This window comes from Sparus aurata, chromosome 12, assembly GCF_900880675.1.
Source record: "Sparus aurata chromosome 12, fSpaAur1.1, whole genome shotgun sequence".
Classification (NCBI taxonomy): Eukaryota; Metazoa; Chordata; class Actinopteri; order Spariformes; family Sparidae; genus Sparus; species Sparus aurata.
This window is the reverse complement of record NC_044198.1, coordinates 25,131,980-25,152,746: the sequence shown is the minus strand read 5'-3', so window position 1 is coordinate 25,152,746 and position 20,767 is coordinate 25,131,980. Positions and strand designations below refer to the sequence as shown.

Genomic DNA, 20,767 nt, shown 5'->3' with positions numbered 1-20,767 from the left:
TGGACAGATCAGGAGCTGGTTAACATCACGGAGGAGATACCAGGTGAAACCGCACAGGTGGAAACACCCACTCGACTGTACTTACACAGAGCCTCTGCCTGTTGATCATCATGTCGATGTCTTCGTTGATCTTGCGATATTTGTCGTCTGACTCTGGGCTCTGGCCCGCAGAGTCGTCGGCCTCGATGTCGGGGCTGTCGCAGCCGTTTAAGCCTTTCTTACGCAGCGTCTGAAGGAAATAATCAGATACATGCTTGTTATTAATTATCTACTGTTTACATACTGCTCATTTATGTGGGTCAAAATGTATCAGGAGGCTTTGGAGCTGAAACAATGAGTCGATTCATCATTTAGTCATCACCTAATAATCTCTGCTGTTATTATTTTTTGTAGTGACGTTCTTTCCCTGACTCCTGGGAATGATCTGAATACGTCTTCCACCACTCGCACAGATGAAACTTCACACTTAAAAACAAAGAGGCGATGTCGCTTTCGAACACAAGAGGGCGCCGTCTGAGCAGAAATCACATCAGTGAGCGTCGGACAGCAGTGAATATTCAACACAACACATACAAGACGATCCAATACACGTGTTTAGAATGAGTTTATCGTCTTTATGTGTCACATGAACATTTAAGCCTCAGTATTGCGAAATCTTTCCTCTCATGCAGATCTCAGATGATGACTGACGATGACGTACTGTTCTTCAGTCATAACGTTGACGTCCTTTACTTTTAATTCCTTTTTTACCTCGTACTTCTTGTAAATTAAGCACTTTTAAATCTCAACTCGACTCCTGACAGAGTGTTTGTACACTGCGGTATCACAGCTCTTCTTGCACCACTGTGTGTGTGTGTGTTGTACAGTATGTGGTTTGGCTCTGAGCGTCCTGCTTCAGCACTTCACAGCCCATTAGTCCAGTCTGTCACTGGATGGTTGCAACACACACACACACACACACACACACACAGGGCTCAGCGGTTGGCCCAGTGCAGCAATCCCACTCATCCCAGTCATGTCCACCTGTTTGGCTTTACAGAGAAGGAGGGGTTGGGGTCTGCGGTGAGAGGAGAAGGAGGAGGGGAGGAGGAGGAGAAGGGTGAGGCAGCTACCACCAATGCTAAGCGTGTCTACCGGCGGGATGGCCGTAGAAGGCTATTTTTTGCTCCTGCGCTCCGCCGCGTTTCTCGTCACTCCCATCCCTCCCTCGCAATCTGTCAATCTGGCTCGTCTATTAAAACATAAAACCGACTCCAGTGGCCTGCTTCCCCCTCTTCAAACGAACACACACTGTACTCCGCGTTACCACCACACACCCACGGCTTCCTTTCTCAATAAAAAAACAAAACACAACAAAAACAAGATCAAGCTGGTCGGGGTAACCTCGATGCAGCCAGGAACAGAGCAGGAGCTAGAATTCAGATCGTTCTTTTAAAGAAACGCAGTGAATAGATTCGTGTCATCCCCGTTTCAGATGACATGGTGAACATGTTGGCAGCTCACGGTCAGACTTGGGTAAAAAATAAAGATATGGTGTTAAGATATCACTTTGGGAAAACTAAACGAACAGCACTTGAATAAAAAATCTCTTTTTTCTTCTTCTTCTGTATCAAAAGTACATAAACCGACTGAGAATCAGCGTTTTTCAGATTATCGGAATCAGTGTTTTTTCCTCCGATTGTGGAAAAAATAAATCAAAAAGATAAAATGAATTTCAAAATCTGCTGTTTTGGCTCTGATGCAAGGTAACTAGTAACTATTAAGTCATCAAACGAACACAGCGGAGTAAGACGCCTCCAAAATATAACAGAATGGATGTATAAAGTACAAGAACGTAGAAATACTCAAGTAAAAGTCTAAAAGTAATAAACATTACATCAACCTAAGTATCAAAAGTAATTTATCTGGCAAAAAATATACCTGAAGTATCTAAAAGTACAAGTATACATTAATTATAGACATATTTACACACACATATAGATTTATACCGAGTCCATGTAACTGCGTGTGTGTCCAGTACTTGAGTAAATACTCAGTTACTTTCTTTGCTCGGCCTGGAATGTGTGTGTCAGGGTGTGTGTGCGTGTGTGTGTGTGGTGGCAGGTGGTTTGAACAGCTTCCTGGAGGTGCTCGAGACAGAGAGGGAGACAGCTGAGGAGGAGGAGGAGGAGGAGGAGGAGGAGGCCATAATATCTAACTAGCCTCCGTCCTCCTCCCCCAGGATCCATCCACTCCTCCACCGTCACTGCTTTTTCTTGTCCATCGATTTTCTTTTTTCTTTTTTCAGGTTCGGTTCCTTCCACTGCTCGTTTTTCGTGGGTGGTCTCCTCCTCAGCATCAGATGATGCCATGAGTAAAAAATGTACTTTTGATATTGAAGTACATTTACTATAAAATACTTTAAGACTTTCACTCAAATTAAATTTGTACGAGTGACTTCCACTTCTACCAAAATCATATTTTTAACAAGATATCTTTACTTTGACTCAAATTTGACTTTTAAGTGCTTTGTATCTTCAACACAGCCTGTTTATGTGATGATGAATGTTCCAGCTAATACAGAAAAACACAAATCTAAAAAAGTAACTAGTAATGTAGTGGAGTAAAAACCACCTCTGAGATGCAGTGGAGTGGAAGTATAAAGTTGCAAATGTTGTGTTTACTGTCAATTAGCACATGTTAGCATGCTAACACAGGACACTATGATGGTGAACAAGGTAAACATCAGCATGTTAGCATTGCTGATGTTAGCATTTAGCTCAGAGCAGCCATGTGCTTCAGTACAGCCTCATGGAAGCTGCCGCAGTATCACAAACAGACGGATGTATATTTATTTTATCCTCCACCAGGCAGAGTTATAAACACACTCTCTCACTTCTTTACAACTTAAAACTAAAATGCATTTAAAATGTTGCTTGAAAAACAGCTCAGCTCCTATAAATACATCTCCTCCTCCACTGTGTCGAGAGATAAACTGGACTGGTCAGAAGAAAAAGAAGAAGAAGAAGAGGAGGAGGAGGAGGTGGAGGGGGAGGAGGTGGTGTTGGTGGTTGTGGGGAACTAAGACTTGGTTACTCAGCCTTAAGTTGCTTCTCTTCCTCCTCTTTATTTTCCTCCAGTGGCTCGTGCAATTCTACGTACACACACATACGCACACACACTCATCTACAGGCAAAACCACAGTCACACACACACACACACACTCACTCACTCACAGCTCCGTCACGGCTATTCATAGCTGTGTACTGGGCTATTTTTAGACCACTACCGGTTTCCAGCCATTTAGCTGGGAGGGATCGCAGCCAACACAAAGGAACTGGACTTACTCCGCGAGCATATGTGAGCGTCAGAGTGTGTGTGTGTGTGTGTGTGTGCAGGACTTTATTGAACAACTTCATCTGTTTCTAATCTGGAACAGCACGGTTACACACTCTGTCACACACACACACACACACACATGCACACACACACACAGACACACCAGAGCAGGCCAAAGCAAAATAAGGTTAACGGAGTAAAAGCGAGGAATGCAGAACTCTTCAGGTTTATAAATAGCTGCAAGGTTCCCAGGCTAAATGAGCACAACACAATAAGCTGATAGTTATCTAGCATGTAGCCTTTACGCACACACACCCACACAGAAAACACACACACACACACACACACTCACACAGAGAAGCATGCCAACCCGCCACATGAGGGGGAAAAAAAAAAAAAAAAAAAGATGACCAAAACAAAGGAGCCTCTCTTCTACCAAATTCCTGTCTGGCAGATAGTTCATTGGTGCATTGGAGTTTTTTCACAGCTCTGCGGGCTCGCTATCATACAGCCCTCACACTCCTGCCGACGTACAACTCACTCACCAGTTAATAAAAACACCAAGTCTGGTATTTGATTGAGTCAGTTTACAGCAAAGGTATCAAACGTTTCCTCATTCCAGCTTCCCTTAATTTGGATTTTGCAGCTTCTCTTTAGTCCGATGCGACGGGAAATGTATCATATCTGAGTTGTTGTTGTCAGGAAGAGTCACAACAAAAACAGTTTTCTAGATAAAATGATGAAGTGAGAAAAAGCCTGACGAGTAAACATGAGAGAACTTGTGACGTTTTAGCTAAAATACGAAGAGAGTAATCATCACAAAAACGGAAGTTTATGGGAAATTCGGGAAGTTTGATTGATGACAGATTGAATCGTAATTGCCAACTAAAGACTAGTGCTGCCAATCCTACATTTTACTATACGCTCTTAATATTTGAGGGCAAGTTCCATAATTTAGAAAATATCTTACTGGCTTTTTAGGAGATGAAAAGATCAATATTGAGTACTTGGACTGGAAGCAGGGACAAGCAGCTGGTCAAACACACCTCCTAAAGCTCACAGATCAACACGCTAAGCTATTCTAACCGCATCCCGACAAAATAAAACCACTATCAGCTCAGAGGAGCACCAACACGCGGCGCTTGTTCCATTCACTCTGGCACGGCCAGCGTGACCTTGGCACGGCCGCCTCGGCACCATGTCGCTCCATGTGTTGTCGCTCGGGGTAAAGACGTTACACATGCACCATAAAGACTTATTTACCCTCTCATTATCCAATCGGAGCGCAGCGGGATTAAACGTGGTGTGTTGGCCAAATATCAAATGTTGTTAGCGAAGCGGCTTACGCAGGAATCACACCGGAGCCACATGTATGAACGACACAAGTCGTGATCCTTCAGGGAGTCCATTAAGACTGAATTAAAAGCACGGGTGTGTAATGGAATGTAATATATTCTGCTTTATCATCGATCATTAGGACCCAGCAAGAGGTTTGTCAGATACAGTAGCCCTCTGATGACGTAATGGAATATGCAAACATGTACGTATCGTCATATCAGCCTCTCATTGGTGGATGAGACCCAAATAAACTTCTGACCTCTCCAAAAGCACTATGGGAAGTCAGTCCGTCCCGTTAGCATCCGGCTAGCTGCATTTTTATCATCGAAAAGACGATGAAATACTCGTAGATCATTCTGAATATGGGATCTTTCATTATGGATTTACTGAACAAAGACCCCCGAAAGACACAAGAGTCCCAGGCAGGATAACTCGGCTTCCGTAAGTTACGCTAAAGATCTTGTTGGAGCACAAAAAAAGTTGGGGGGCAAATAATGATGCAAATTCCTGTCGTACACGTCGGCGTCGGTCTCAGAGGGGTTGACAAAAACGTCTCTATCTGTAGGAATAGTTTCTGCCAGACAATTAGAATAACAACGTCAGCCTGTCGGTGACACAAACAAACACTTTCGTAGATGTTAACTTCGACTGTTGCTGTTGAGCTTTCATGGAGGATGTAAGTAACGTTGGTCCCAATCCATTTTGCGATGCTCGCGGCTTCTCGACTACAACATCGATTCAAAGACCAAGCTGTACGGAGCCATTGGATGTTTTTTCCCCGTCTGCTTCAGTTGTTTAAGAGAATGCTGCAACACTGTTTTGACTACAAAACTTCCCCCCGACTTTCCATCGACATGAGGTCAAGTAGCTAGTATGACTGAATTATCATGACTGGATGGACTGGAATTAGGAAGTATTCAAATTGGGCAGAAGTTCATATTAGAGTGAATAAAGATGCAGTTATAGACAAAGATGCTACTGAAACGATATATTCCCATCAACCAGAAGCAGTAAAACACATTCTCACTCATCAGTTTGGACTAAGGTGAGTACAAAAGTGCAAAAGCTAAACAGGGACAAGACAAAAGACAGGAAAAGGAAGCAGGAGAGTAGCGAGAGAGGAAATGTCACGCGGAGGTAAAAAAAAAAAAAGTGGATGCAGCGAGCAGCGGCGGCAGTAAATAACCCGTCTGGTTAACGGTGTGTGGATACGCTGCAGTGATGAAGAAGCTGCCTGGACAGATTAGAGTAACGAGCTAAACTGGATTGTGATAGATTACAGAGGATTAAAGAGCAAGTAAGCCTGGTTGTGTCGGGGGCCGGCCAAGAGGCCATGTGGTGAGCCGCGTGGAGGGAAAGGCTCAGGTACAACCACGCTTCACAGTATGAATGTACATGTGCACCAGCACAGGTGCACGCAGGTGCACCAGCACAGGTGCACCAGCACAGGTGCACAACGGTGTTTTTCCACACAGCGTCATATAATCTGTGCCACTATAAGCTGTCTTCAAATAACTGAATGGTTGTTAAAGAGTTGCTGCCGACTATCAAATAGCGTTTTTGTTTGAAATGTCCATCGCTAATCATTTTTGCCTTTTTTGCATATGTTTTCTGGTTTGTTTAGGCAACTAAAATACTCAGTTAGGTTCAGTAAAACATGGTTTGGGTTAAAATGGACCTTTTGACAAATTAAACACGGGTTCAAGAGGATAACTTCTCCCGTGTACGTCTTTATTTCCAAGCTTCAAAGGTCAGTTGGAGCAACATTAGCTCAGATATCAGATCCTGCGTGCGAGTACGACCTTTGTACAGAGCAAGAACTTTTGTTTTCTAATATTCTGTCTCTGGAACTGGAGAGCAGAAATGATCAAGGTCATGTTTACATATCGAAGAGTTGATGAGACACGAACGTATTCGGGATTTACAACAAAAACAAAACTCCTGCTTGCTTTGACTGCACCGGCCTCCTGCCTGCTCTTTGACTTCTGACAGCTTAAGCTTGACCTTGGTGACACAGTGTGCTTAGCAAATGTCCACAGTGTGTGTGTGAGTGTGTGTGTGTGTGTGTGTGTGTGTGTGTGTGTGTCTCCGTCTCCAGAGAGGCATACACTTGCTATTGTGTTCTCCTAAAACGATTACATAAGTCAGGGCAGAACAAGGTTCAGTCTAGTACATGCTGGCGTGCTCTGTGTTGGCGCAGTGCTATACAATGCTGTCACACACACACACACACACACACACACACACACACACACACACACACACACACACACCGTCTACAAGTGAATCTGTGGTTATGACTGACATTTTCTACCAAGAAACATATCTTCAAATTTGACTCATCGATGAATCGACTGATGGTTTCAGTTCTAGTGTGTATATATTTATATATTTGTGTGTTTGTTTGTTTTTGTACTTACATCCACGATGTCGGAGTTGGTCCTGCTCTCGTGGGGCTCGTTGTATTCGGTGTATTTGAGCAGAACTTTGTCCATGTCGGTGCTGGCGTACTGGAACAGCTTGTTGGTGCTGTTGAAGATGATGAGGGCGATCTCGCAGTCGCACAGCACGCTCAGCTCGTACGCCTTCTTCATCAGGCCGAACTTGCGCTTAGTGAACGTCACCTGGAGGAAAGAGGAACGGATGAAGAAAATCTCTTTATTGGTTGGAGTTTGAGGTTTAAGCACCAAAGTGTGCAGCATCAGTGATCTACTCGTTTGGCTGTGGACAAGTTGGGTGTACAGTCAAACTTTCGTTCGTCTCCATTCCTTCAGTACTGTGAGGTAATGCAGCGCAGACTGATAAAATCAATCTGCACTTAAACAGCATTACCACATGAATAATGTAACTGGGTGCAGACTTGATGCTCGCTGTGATCGATTACACAGCTCGTGCAAGTCTGCTTATCGATTTTGGGTGAAAGGATTGGAAATCAATGGCTGCCAGAAACTGGAGGAAAAGTAGAAAATGGACATGAGCTTCTGTGAGGTACAACGCTGTTTTTTTTGTTTTCTGATCACTTTGAACTCGTCGGGTTTTACTGCAGAGATCTCGGAACTAAAAACAAGTTCAACAGTTGAAGAAACTAGATTTACAATTGTTATTTAAAGGTCAGGCACACTACGGTAAATAAAAGAGGTCATAGTCGATCTGTGATGGATGTTTTAAACAGACTTGCTTGTATTTTCTCTTCTAAATAACTTTGATTAGTTTCCAACATATCTGATCGCCTAAATGCTCATTTCACCCCGTTGGACCGATTTATAATCAACATGGCGGCGTTCCCTGTAGCGGTAAAACACTCCATCCATCCAGATCGTTACATGGAATTTAATGATCGACCAAAGTGAAAACATTGATCCGTATCATCATTTTTAAGATGTGCTTTTCAGTCCAAGCAAACTTCATTACAAAACATTCAAAGAGTGCGAGCGCCAAGTGGGTCGCATTTACTTTAGAGGAAACTTTCTCAGCTGCTGTGAACTTCTCGCTCTCGCTAAAGTAATATTATTAGCTGCTCTGTTCTAACAATGTTCGGCTGAAAAACGATGCATTCTGGCTGAAATTCAACTCGGATGATACAGTCGGTGACTTAAACCAGCAGTGAGACAGAAAAAGAATAACTTCTAATTTGTTAAACTATAGGAAGAGGAAAAGTCAGCTAGCGTTGAGGCTAATTTATACAATGTAAAAAGCCATTGGCTGAAGCTAATAATAATAATAATAACTAGCTTAAACATATAGTTGTATTTATCCCTCAGATGTTATTTTTAAGCTGAATTTTTGTACCTTTAAGTGTTCTTGTTGTTAAAGGTGCTAGTTGTAAGAAAAAGGAATTTGGCGCTTTCGGTTGGCGGACGACCTGTCTTACGACTCGAGTGCGTCAGTTTTTAGGAATTGGGAAAACCCAAGAGCGTTATTCTTTAATGTGTTGGGAATGAGACTAAAAAGCAACAACTTTTCTTACGAATGGGAGCTTTAAGCCAAGATGTATGTGTCCCGGTTGAGTCTGGCTCCAAATCTAAACCGTATCGTCATCTAGAGAATCAATCTAATATCGTACTATGATGAAAACTGGTGATTTTTTTTAGACTTCTACGTCCCGGATTTCAGCACTTAACTTATTGCGTTTAATGTCATTATAACCGGAGCTATCAAAATAAAAACTCGAGTTGTAGTGAAGTGCAGTTTTTCCTTTACGCACACATGACTGTAACAAAGGAGCTACAACCTGTAAACAAACTGGTTCGCTCCTTTCAAGATGAAGCCACACACAACAACAAACACACACTGGTGGACCGTCACACAGTCCAGGGGCGGACTGTGTGACGAGGTCAGTCCTGCCCTGCTACGGAGGTCAGGAAGCATATGTGCCTGCATTTCCTGTCATAACAGGAAGAGAGGAACCGCTCCCCCAGACAAGACTTCTGTGTGTGTGTGTGTGTGTGTGTGTGTGTGTTGAGGCCCATTGACAACAAGCTCTCATTTCTCAGTTGTCATATCTTTTGCATGGAGGCTTCGGTTGACTCACACACAATCACACAGTCACAGCTTGTGAGGGTCACATGACGGTGATGGTGGTGATGTCACCAGTTTAAGGAACTACAGTGTGTCTATCTGTGGCTGGTGTTGTGTTGTGTTGTGTTGTGTTGTGTTGGCGAACAACTGAACCAAAGTGTTTTTAAAAGCACTTTTCAGGCGTAGGATGAAATACATATCCCTGGATTCAGAGTGAAAGGCTTAAAATATAGAGTGATACTATCAGATTTGATACTGATAAGGCTTGGATGGGCCTTTGGCGGAGGAATGCGCTCTACTGGGTGCCATTCGAGTGTGATAAATGTATTCCAGCTGCTTTAATCAGGTCAACAAGATACTGTGCTGCTTTTTTGTTAATCAAACAGCATCGATATGAAGATAAAGTCTTCTGTACACTCACATGTCTGTTCCGTTCGTCCATGATTCGCGCTATCTGAATCTTTTTTCTCCCCATCTTGGTGATTTTTTTTTTTTAGCTTCTCCTCTTCGTCTCAAACGTCTTCGTCCTTTGGCTCCTTTCGACTGACTTTCGAGCTCCTTGCAGTTGTTTTTTCCTCCACGGTTTTTCAATCCCAAACTGTCTGGCTCCTGCAAAACAGACGGGGGGGACGTGATCATTAGTGTTCAAACCATTAGAAAAATGCATCATTCAAACTCCAGCACACACATGCCCGCACACGGACGGCAGGAGGAGGATAAACTGGTTATTCTGTGTCGCGCTCGTCAACATCTACACAAACAGAAACATGTATGAACAACCGCGTTCAATTACCCAAAAAAGTGGATCGCGTGCGGGTGTCATGTCGCGGTATAAAGCAGAGTGTAACCGCCATGCACGCACAGACAGGCTGCATATTATCTGTTTGCATGCTCGTCCATTCACCGCGGCTCGGATCCCCCTGACACACCCAGTAACCAGCTTCCTCGGGGGGTTACTGCTCCCTCAGGAGGAAGCGAAACAGCCGGGCATGTCAGAATGCAAATAACAAAGAGCGATGATGTTTGGCTCCATCATACACTGTATGTACAAAAAAAAAAAGACATCTGGAGGTTTTTTTCAGAAACCACATTTGAAGACAGGATTTTGTTTTAACCGCTCGCCGCAGAACTTCCTCTCCGGGTGGAGCTGAGGTCAGACGAGCGAGCGGGAAACACCTCGTTGAAGGTGTGAAAGCTGAGATTCATAAAAAAAGAAACTAAACAATGTGACTGTAAAGACAGATGCATGACACGTTGTACGAGCAGAGAGGTTCGATACAGGATAAAGTTTTATCTTGGTGATGTTGTGGTGTAGCGAAGGATCATGGGAGTTGTTGTCTCCATTGTTAAACAACCACCATTGCAGATGAATGCGTCTCAGGTTAAGTCATGTTTTAAGGTTTTATTCACGTTTCGTTTGCCGACTTCCTTCTCTCTCTCTCTGACGTATCATCTGAATAAAACAAGGATTCCTCTAGTTTGAACAGTGTTGGAAACATTTGGGATAATGTTAGTATAAAACTCAACAAACTATAAACAAATGTCTCGTTATTTTTAGACATTTAAATGCAGAAATGTTACATTTGGAAACATCCATTAAATGTCTTTTTAATGAGACGGTTGATCGTCGTCTTGAACACAGGACGTGTCTGGAAGTGCAGCTGCAGGTTAATCGTACGCTGGCTGCGTCTCTTAAGTGTTTTTTTGTTTTCCTTTGGATGCTCGATTTCATCGATTGCTGATTTAGAGGTGATTTGTGCAGCTCCTAGTGGGATATTCATCTACCTTCATGAGGAATTAGCTTTTTTTGTCAGCTCTGCTTGAGGATTTACCAAAGAGGATAAAAGCCACTGTTCAATTTCATTCTCAAAATTCTGACTTTATACTCTATACGACTGTATCCTTCGATGCTGAAATGTACTTTTATCAGAATATGAATGAAAACGGAGTAAAAACTTCCCAACAGGATGTTGAATCACACAATAATCTTGCCTGAGACATCATGGCTGGGCTTTGCAGAGATTTGGGAAGTGTGTGTCGGCTCGTCTGTCCTGACCTATAGTTACCCATAAGCCCCTGGAGATGTTTACCTGTGTCTTCAGAGCAGCGCGATCCTTCAGGAGACGAGATGAAGTGAAATAATTCCCCTAACTGTCCAGTTTACAGACAAGTGATACGGATAATCTGGATAATCTGTCTTGTTTACAACCTTTTCAGATAGAAACGATGTCCAGAACTACGGTGATTTTCCTCTGAGGCACTTCCACATTTGCTCCAGATGTCAGTTTTAGCGCTGGCTGCTCACATATCATGTGTGTGTGACTAATGATGAATGTTTGAGCACGTGGGAACACCAGTAAACCACTTTCTTTCAGGACAATAAGCCCCCCTGAGCTGACACTTTAACCTCAGCGCTGCACTTAACCTGGTCCGACCTCTCTGCTCTGGGACCCGTCAACATTCAGACACTCTGCCCTTCATCACAACGAGGAGGAGGAGGAGAAGTTTTAAGAAAAAGACACACTAAGGAGGAATGTTGTGTTTTCTATTAGCAGTCGACAAACCTCCTGTTAATCTCTGGAGGCCATCGGCCCACAACACAAGAGGAGCAGAAGAGCGCACGCAGACTTTAGTTCTGCTAATAAAAGTGGACATGTGCAGGACTATCAGTGCATGCAGTGTGTGGGTGTGTGTGTGTGTGTGTGTGTGTGTGTGCCATGTGACCCGCGTCTTGCTCCTGAAGTGGAGCTTAAGAGCTCCGGGTCGCCGAGTTAACTGGATGTTAACACACGCTGAGACACACGCACACCAACACCAACACAAACACACACGACAGGTTTTCTTGGCAGCTCTTCGACGTCATCACAGCAGGGCGAAGGAGAAAAGAAAAAAAAGGCGTGCTCGCGTTTCAGGAGGTGGCAGCCCTCGGGCTCGCAGGATGAAACGGAGAATGAAATTGGGATTTGCTAAAGACGTAACGAGATGACGCGGCGTGCCGCACACGGAACAAGAATGCAGAGAATGACGCCGGCGATGCTTTTAAGTCAACACGGTTGTTAAGAATGTGGCTGCGTCGCTTCATCTCCCTCATCGCTGTTCTGACATCAATCAAGAGATTTTGATTAAATCTGATAGAAGCCAGATAACAACTATTATTAAATGGGTTAAGAACACGTTTACCAATGTGTCACAAACTGTAATACCTCTACATAACCAGCAGGAGAATCACTTACGACATGAGGTTTAATAAATACTTTGGTCTCCTGGTAACCAGATGCTGCTGTCATTCTGACCACGAGTACAACAAGGAAGCGTGTAGAAGAAGAAAAAACATCACGAGCGCCGTACGAGTCCCACGTTGACATTTGACCAAAGTGTCCACAACAGCCTGTTAGTCAAGACCGACGCATCTTCTCCAATCAGGCGCGGTGATTCAAAAGAGGTCAATGGACCGTTAAAGGTTGCACCAACTGAAATAGGTCCAACGTAGGCGTACGTTACAACTTAAAATCTCACACCTTCCCCTCAGTAGCTGCTCTGTAAAATAGGCAAATATACGTATGAGGTTACATAACTTTATAATTAACATCCTGCTACTAATTTATAACTGTTTGCTGGTGTTCATTATATTGTAACGTCCTCTTGTAGCCGATGGTTTTACCACCGTTGTAGTTATCGTAGAAGTTCGATGTATCAAAGTTATTTTTAGCTGTTAGCTTGTACAAAGATTACTGGGCACGAGAGACAACACGCTAATAAACACTGCGTTAAGAATAGTGCTTTTGAATGATCAGCCACAAGAAGTGAAAATGTCAATTTCCGTGATTTTATTTTGGTTAGTTTGGATGTCACGCCAGAGTAGATTAGATGAACCTTATGTCTCTGCAGAGCAAACCGACACAGGTTTAGTATCAAACTAACGAGTTCAGACGTGTTGTTTACTGTGAACTTTAAACTCTGATTAATCATTATTGTTTTCAGCTCCTGTTGGGAAGATAAACCTCCAAATGCCTAAGTGTCAGTGTTTGACTGCTTGGTAATGACACTTTCTTACCAACAGGAGCTTTAAAGTAATTGTAAAATAAATTTCCAGCTCCTCAACTTTAAGAATTTGCAGCTTTCCTCTGTTTTATATGGCTGTAAATGGAATAAGTACTGTTCTTTGACTGTCAGTCGGACAAAACAAATAATCTTTAGATGTCACTTGGATTCTGGAGACTGTTTTCTTGATGAACTGATTTGTTTTGTGCTCTTTAAAATATTAGAAAATCGTTAAAAATGTCGGAAAGTTTCCTGAAAGCTGAAGTTTACTTTCTTGAATGTCTTTTTTTGGCCTGAGATATAAAGTTTACTGTCAGAAAAGACGAAATAAACCACAAAATATTCACATTTAAGTTTAAATTTTGATTGGTTGGTCATCAAAATACTTGCTGATTAAGTCAATAGGTGAGAACTCATCGATTTAATCTCTGCAGTTCTACTAAACAGATCAATAAAGATGATAATGATTAGTCACAGCTCCTAATAAATTGCCCTGTTTAATTTCCAGCCCTTCTGTTTTTCCCTGCGCCTTGTTTTCCAACAGTAGGAACGGATACCAAGTGACAGCTCCTGTCGTGAACTCATAATTGATGTGTTTAACCAAAACAAACACTTTGATACAGCGCAGCGCTGTGATACTATCAAAAATCGTCTGCGGCGAGCAGCAACACGCCAGCCGGAGAGTATTACATGAATATCTAGTGTCTGAGTCACGCTGCCTGTGAGCCTACCTCGCTTCAGGAAAACAGAACAAGGATCAACACGGTTTAAATTTAGAGCGCTCACAGACGAGCACACTCAGCATGTTGTCGTAAAAAGGGAATTTTAGGCCAAACAGAGACGTGAGATGTTGAGGGAACATTTCATGAAACGGTAAGAATCGGTGCGTGGGTGTATGTGTGCGCGCTGTTATCTGTAGGTGTGATTTAATGCGGAGTTTGATCTTTTCCAGGATGACAGCAAATCTCCACCCAGCTCACCCCCCCGCACCACCCACGCGCACAAACCTCCCGGCTATTTATAGCCTCAGTGTAAAGCAGAAGGACTCCAAAAATAAAAGATTGAACTTTTTACCCCAAACAACAATACGACCGGTTTTCTGGTTCGCAGACAGAGCGAGCGACTGTTGAGCAGAGGAAGAGATGGAAACCAGCCATCTCACGCAGTCCTCAGCTGCTCTCTCGCCAATTATTTTCCAACACGCTGAAACCTCAGAAGGGGGGGAGAGTTTGACTATGCGAATGCCTGTTTGCATATGTGCTGTTCAACTTACACAGCAAAGAGCAACATCTAATGGGTGACATGTGGCAGTGCCCTTGTGTGCCTTGGCAGGACACCCTGCATGTCGGAGGGTGGGTGGTCTCGGGAGGGTGATGGGTGACGGGTCAGGGGGTTGTCAGGCTGTCCTGACAGGCAGGAGGTGGACTGACAGTTGTGAATGGTCCCATCAGTCTTACAGGAGCTCAATGTTTAGTCATTTTTAGAACCGACTCCCCCTGGAACTGAAGGCCACACCGGCGTTCTTCTTCCGAATGTAGCGAATGAAAAATATGACGCTATGAAAGGTCAGAATATAAAAGTTCCATATTTGTGAGAATACGATTATTGACGTGATTGCAGAGGAAATTAGAAAATTTAAGCCAGTCACATGTCTGTGCGTTAGTTATGAAGCTACGACCAGTAACTGGTTAGCTTAGCTTAGCACAAAGACTGGAAACAGAGCAAAACAGCTAGCCCAACATCCATTTTCTCTTTTAAAAATACTAACATGCATGTAAGCTAAGAACCCAAACGGGTTCATGTACTACAATACAATACCATTTAGTTATTTCATGTCTTCTACATCTGGACGCTTAGCTGAGATGTGCTAGCTTGTTGTTAGCCTCATTCTGTTAGCATGACATGACGTATGTAGCACGTACATATTGAAGATCATTTTACAGGCTTTTTGTTTTAAAGACAGCTGGAAACAGTACATAGTCAGCCAGAGGCGACGTTTCCATCCAAAATATGTAGCTAACGTTAGCTTATGTAGCTAGCCAACAACAGTTGGTTAACAGTTCGCTTAACACAAAGACTGGACACAGAGAAAAACAACTAGCCTTAAATCCTTCATCTCTTGTAAATACTATGTATGTAAGCTGAGCATCTAAAAAGGAATATGTTAAATTTTTCTTATCATTTTTATAATATATAGACAGTCGTTAGCTTGTTGTTAGCCTACATCTGTTCTCATGACATGATTTAACATTATGTAGCCATGAAAAATGCTTATTTCTGATCATTTTAGAGGGTTCTTGTTTGAAAACAGCCAGAGAGAGAAAATGATAGATTTGCTTTTAGTTTAGCCGAGACTGATCATTTAAAATAATACAATATATATATATATATATATATATATATATATATATATATATATATATATATATATATATATATATATATATATTTATTAATATATATATATATATATATATATATATATATATATATATATATATATATATATATATATATCTTAATATCTATTGGCTCAGGGCATCTCTGGCAAATAGTCAATTGAGAGAAATTCTTTGACGGAAGTTGGATTGTGTACCACAGTCCTTTCTATATTTAGATGAACTAGAGACATACAATTAATTTTAGACTTTAACTGACCTGCCTCATGAAGATAACAGTGGAAAATAAACCAGTTTATTATGCACCATATCAATACAAATAATCTGATACACACTAAAGGTGCAAAGATCAATTCTTTATGGCTCTACAACAGCATGGCAATCATTGTTTATCAAGCGAGTACGAGTACTTGAATATTGGCGGATATCAGCTCACACCTGGGTGAAGTCAGAGAGCTGCACTCAGTTGTAAAAGTGCAAAAAGTAAACTGGTCATGTTTTGTTTCATTTCATGAATGATATGAGGCGGAACAATGTGCCAACACAGTGTCTCATCACATTTAAAAACACAAAACAAATGCAGGCTAAATCTCCGGTCAGAGCCCCTTTTAAGGTCTCAGATGTCGAGGCAGGTAACTTGATCTAACATATGTGGTTTGGTTTGGGATACCCCTCTATAAGCAGGTCGGTGAGTCACTCTGTGGCACAGACAACACACCACATGCTCAGCATACGTGAATAATATCACACTGACATCTGCAACGTCTTTATAGGACACCACATTCACGCAAATGTCTGGTGAACTCGAGAGGACGTCAGATTCAGGAGCTTTTTTCACTCATCTGCGTCTATTTAATATATAAAACTACAGTCGGTCTACATCCCCGGCGGACTGTTTTAACCTAGATCATTTTTTACGTCTAGCCCAGTTAATAATTACTGATGGAACTGCTAGTTATTGTTTGTTTGTTTTGGCGAACTCACTGTCATGTAATGTCAGTCACCTCCAAAGTGACATTCTGGAAAAACGAACACAACCTCGGAGACCGATGGAGGTCAGTTTGACGTCAGGGAATACAGTAACAGAGGTGATTTACAGCAGTGTTAGGAAACAGGGTGGGCCGAGGCGAGCTGGTTAGCAACACAATACACTGACGCCGACGTTTAAACGTTTTTAAACTTAGAACGAGTCCTGCTGGAGGAATAAACACATCAGAGAGCTCAGAGATTTATCGATTTATCTTCACTCCTGTTTATCAACCCGACTGCAGCTGCGATCAACAGAGGTGACGTACATTGACAAGTGTTTATGTTCTGTAATGTTGGAAAGAGAAATGGACTTTACTTCATTTACTTAGCGTTACAGAGCGGCGAGGGGAAGCAAAGAGTTAATTAAATTTAGAATGACTGTAAAATTCAGACTTTTAGGGGGAGTAACACATCACTAAACAACCACCATTGCTGATTTAAAAAAAAATAAATAAAAAATCTGTTTTACGTAACAGAATGTGAATATTTAAAAGTTGTATTCAGGTTAGGTTTACTCTTCTGACTCCTCTGTCCTCAAAGTAGTGACAGGAACTGAAAGAAATGACTTAATTTGAGTAACTTGAGGATTTCTCTCGGTTTGAACATTGTCAGAAACATTCGGAGGGAGTCGAGTTTAACACGATAAATCTTATAAGAGCTGTGAATAATAAATCATCCATCTTTGCTCGCTTCATCTACGCCTTTTTTTACCCTCCGAGGTGCTTAAACTACAGGTTATTAACTAGTTTTTTATACGAAAATGTGAAATTATTATCGTTTATCGTTATCTGCTATGAGAAGCAGGAAAAAATCCATATTGTGCATCCTGAAAATTCAGAGATAAAATTGAATATTCTCTCCAGGCTCGGTCCAAAACTCGTAAAAAACAAACAAACACAACACTGTTTTGGATTTGTTTCCATCAGTGGGGAGGTCCAGTCCCTGACTCTACCCTGGACCCCCAAAATCCCTGAATCCGGACCTGGTCCCCTGGTAAACTTGCCCACAACTCTCTTCATAGGCTTCTATACTCCAATATATCCTGGATACTGTGTGTTATTAGTTAAAGCATCATGAACCCATTTCCATAATCATAAAACTTCTCCAACATGAGACTAAAAGTTTAAATTCTCTTACCAAGAATCGCTGTAGAAAAAAGTAAAAACGCGCACTTTTTGTCCTCACATGGCACCGTGGACTGACCCAAAAGTTCCCGAGTGTGTGTTTTTCCCTCCTAGTCGACCCGGTCCGCGGCTCCGAACCCGTTAACCGACAACCGAGCCGAGAAGTTAAAAACACAAGTTCTCCAGAACAGAAACTGATACGAGCCGAGGCGCTGATCCACTCTGAGAGAGACTTGAGGAGAGAAGAAACGCAAAGAGAAGGAGGATGATCCCGCTTGTGTTTGTTTCCTGTTGTTCATCAGTCAAATGGCGTGTCAAGTCCGCACGCCCCGCATCACACTACACACACACACAGACACACGCGCAGCTTACCTCCCCGCTCAGCTCCGCATGTCCTCCACGTCACTTTTCCTCTGCGTGTGTCCGTCCAGCGGTTCGGTCCATCGGAGGGAAGTCTCTCTCTCTCCGTCAGCAAAGCACCTGGACGTCAGGAGGCGGCGGCATCATCACACGCACACGCACACACGCACGCCCACGCACAGAGGGAATAAACACAAGAACATGAGAAATAAAAAAACAAAACAAATATAAGCAATTTTTCTGTTATTTTAAATTAGTTTGTGTGATTTATTTTAATATCTATGGTGTTTTCAACAGGTTCAGAATCAAAACTGTGAGAAAACACTTAAACACTTGTTTATAGAGAGCAGTGACGCCTCCCAGTGGACACTATGTGAATCAGATTGTTATTTTCTGGCACATTTTACTCAAGAATTGGACCTTTCCCTGCCAATTTCAGAGGAAAATGACTCTACTTTTACTCGATTACATTTATCTGACAGCTTTAGGCCAGAGTTACTGTGCAGAGTAAGATTTCTGCACACAAAACACAGAAAGAGTTGAGAAATGATGATGTTTTGTCGTAAATTAAACTGCAAAATAGCTTTTACGATTGACAGAAAAGTAGTTTTTCATGCTCAAATATTTTATTGCTGCTTTTCCTTTTGATTATTTTAATTATTTGAATGTATTTAGACCAAACAAACGTTGTGAAAGCGTCGCTTTGGGCTCAGGATAATTGATAAAAATCAAAACAATCGATCAATAAACAGAGAAAATAATCAGCATTTAATCTAGAATAAAAACAATCGTTAATTACAGTTCTATAGAAAACGAGAAAATAAAATAAGCTCCATCATGACAGACTGCAACAGTGAAATCCTGCTTTTACATGAACATATGAGTCTGAATAATCTAATGAGATCATATATAATAGTACGTTATATTATTTTTACAGTATATCATCACTAATTAATCATTAGATCCAGAAAACATTGTGAAAAAAGTTTCAGAAAACATCTTAAAATGTTTGTTTTTGGCCATCAAAAGTCTGAAACGCCCCGAAATATTCGGTTTATGTCCTTCGTCAAAGAGTTTGTGTCTGTTTGTTGGTTTGTCAACAGGATTACAAAAAAAAACTACTGAACAGATTTCCACAAAACTTAGATGAGAGATGTGTTTTGACCCAGAATAGATCCCATTAACTTCTGGTGCTGATCAAGATAAAGGGAGGGATTCGATCATGATGGCTGGCATCTCTGAGTGAAACAAAACACCATGTACAGCAAATATTCACACTTGTAACTACAAACTGAAGCTGTAGCCACCGATTTCTGCTTAAAAAATGACTTAATTGATTCATAATCATCACAAAAGATGATGATAAACGTTCTCTCTAATCAACTTATTGAGCTCCTTTTAGCTTTAGTTAGCTTGCACTTTCAAAACCAAGTGACGTAACACAAGAATGTGGGCCCCTTTACATACGCAGCCTTAGTGTGACGATGCATTTTTCCAGCTTATCCAAGAGAAAAAAAGGGAGACATGAGAGAAATGTGTTTATTTTAGCTTTAGGAAGTAGGAAAATGTTCCCTGGAAACATTCAAAGTCAAAACGTTTGGTGATAAATGGTTTCCACTGGACAGGAAGGGGACGAAAATGAAAAAAAACAAGGATTAAAAAGTTCAATGAGGCTCCACGACAGCTCCAGAAGTTACAGAGCAACATGATCATCCATGTTAAAGTCCAATATGTGTCCACTTCATGAATTAAGTCCAATAATTATTCTCTTTTAGCTCTGTTTTTGGTCTCCACTTACTCTCGAGGGGGAATATCTGGCTCTTTAGCTGCTACATGCTAATTTAAACATTTAATTTGGGTCATAAAACCAAAACAGTGAGCTGAAAGAGACTGAGGTAGTTAGTGATCATTCTCCGTTAGTTTATACATCTATAGTATTAAAGACCATCCAAGTGTTCACAGGGTGAGGTGCTAATTTTCTAAATTATTAGCCCAAAATGCGTGTTGTTCTTTGATATATTTGCATTTAATTGAAATGTTAAGCACGGCAGGTAATTCTTAACCTTGTAATGAGTGGAAAATGTAGTAAAAACATTTTAGTTTATGGCCACAACAAATTTAATCAGCTTGTTTTATATTTAAAGATGTAAATCATGAAACATAAGTACAACTGCAAGACCTTTTGTGCCTTTATGATGCCACAAATTAAAAATGAAAATGGGTAAAGGGTCAACCAAACACTGATGCTATGTGTTGGCATTAAACCCCAGAAACTATCTACATCCATGTCAGTTTAATTCTGTTGATTAAAGAACACAAAGTCACAGCAGTCTGCTACACAAACGCTCAAATAAACAAACAGAACACAAAATCGTACACAGCAAAGATCAAGAAACACGTTTTTAAATTAATTTGATTAGTAAGGCAGCTTCAACTTTACAGCCACATCTCTGACCTAATAACTACAATGATTAATTAGAAATGAATGGAAAAGACGAATCTCACAATGGTAAAGAAAGTGAGAAATAATAACCAGATCTGCACCAGAAGTTATTGGGGTTTATTCTGGGCTGAGATCCGTCCTCCATCTGAGTTTCATAGAAATCTGTTTTGTTTAATCCTGCCAACAAACCAACCAAC

At 41.6% G+C, this 20,767-nt stretch overlaps 1 protein-coding gene across 8 annotated transcripts in view; it reads right to left on the bottom strand.

The window, feature by feature from the left end:
• mef2ca (myocyte enhancer factor 2ca) overlaps nt 1–20,767 on the bottom strand; it is a 28,396-nt gene that overhangs the window by 6,396 nt on the left and 1,233 nt on the right. For 7 of the 8 annotated variants that reach the window (XM_030435331.1, XM_030435335.1, XM_030435334.1 and 4 more), the window contains exons 2-5: nt 18,140–18,247; nt 9,596–9,783; nt 7,077–7,280; nt 86–229 (exon numbers count right to left, since the gene is read on the bottom strand). In XM_030435331.1, the coding sequence (XP_030291191.1) occupies nt 86–229; nt 7,077–7,280; nt 9,596–9,649 (402 nt within the window). In that variant the 5' untranslated portion in view covers nt 9,650–9,783; nt 18,140–18,247. Of the gene's footprint in view, nt 1–85; nt 230–7,076; nt 7,281–9,595; nt 9,784–17,780; nt 18,111–18,139; nt 18,248–20,767 lie in introns of those variants that run through there. The other variant, XM_030435332.1, reaches the window with a different exon arrangement.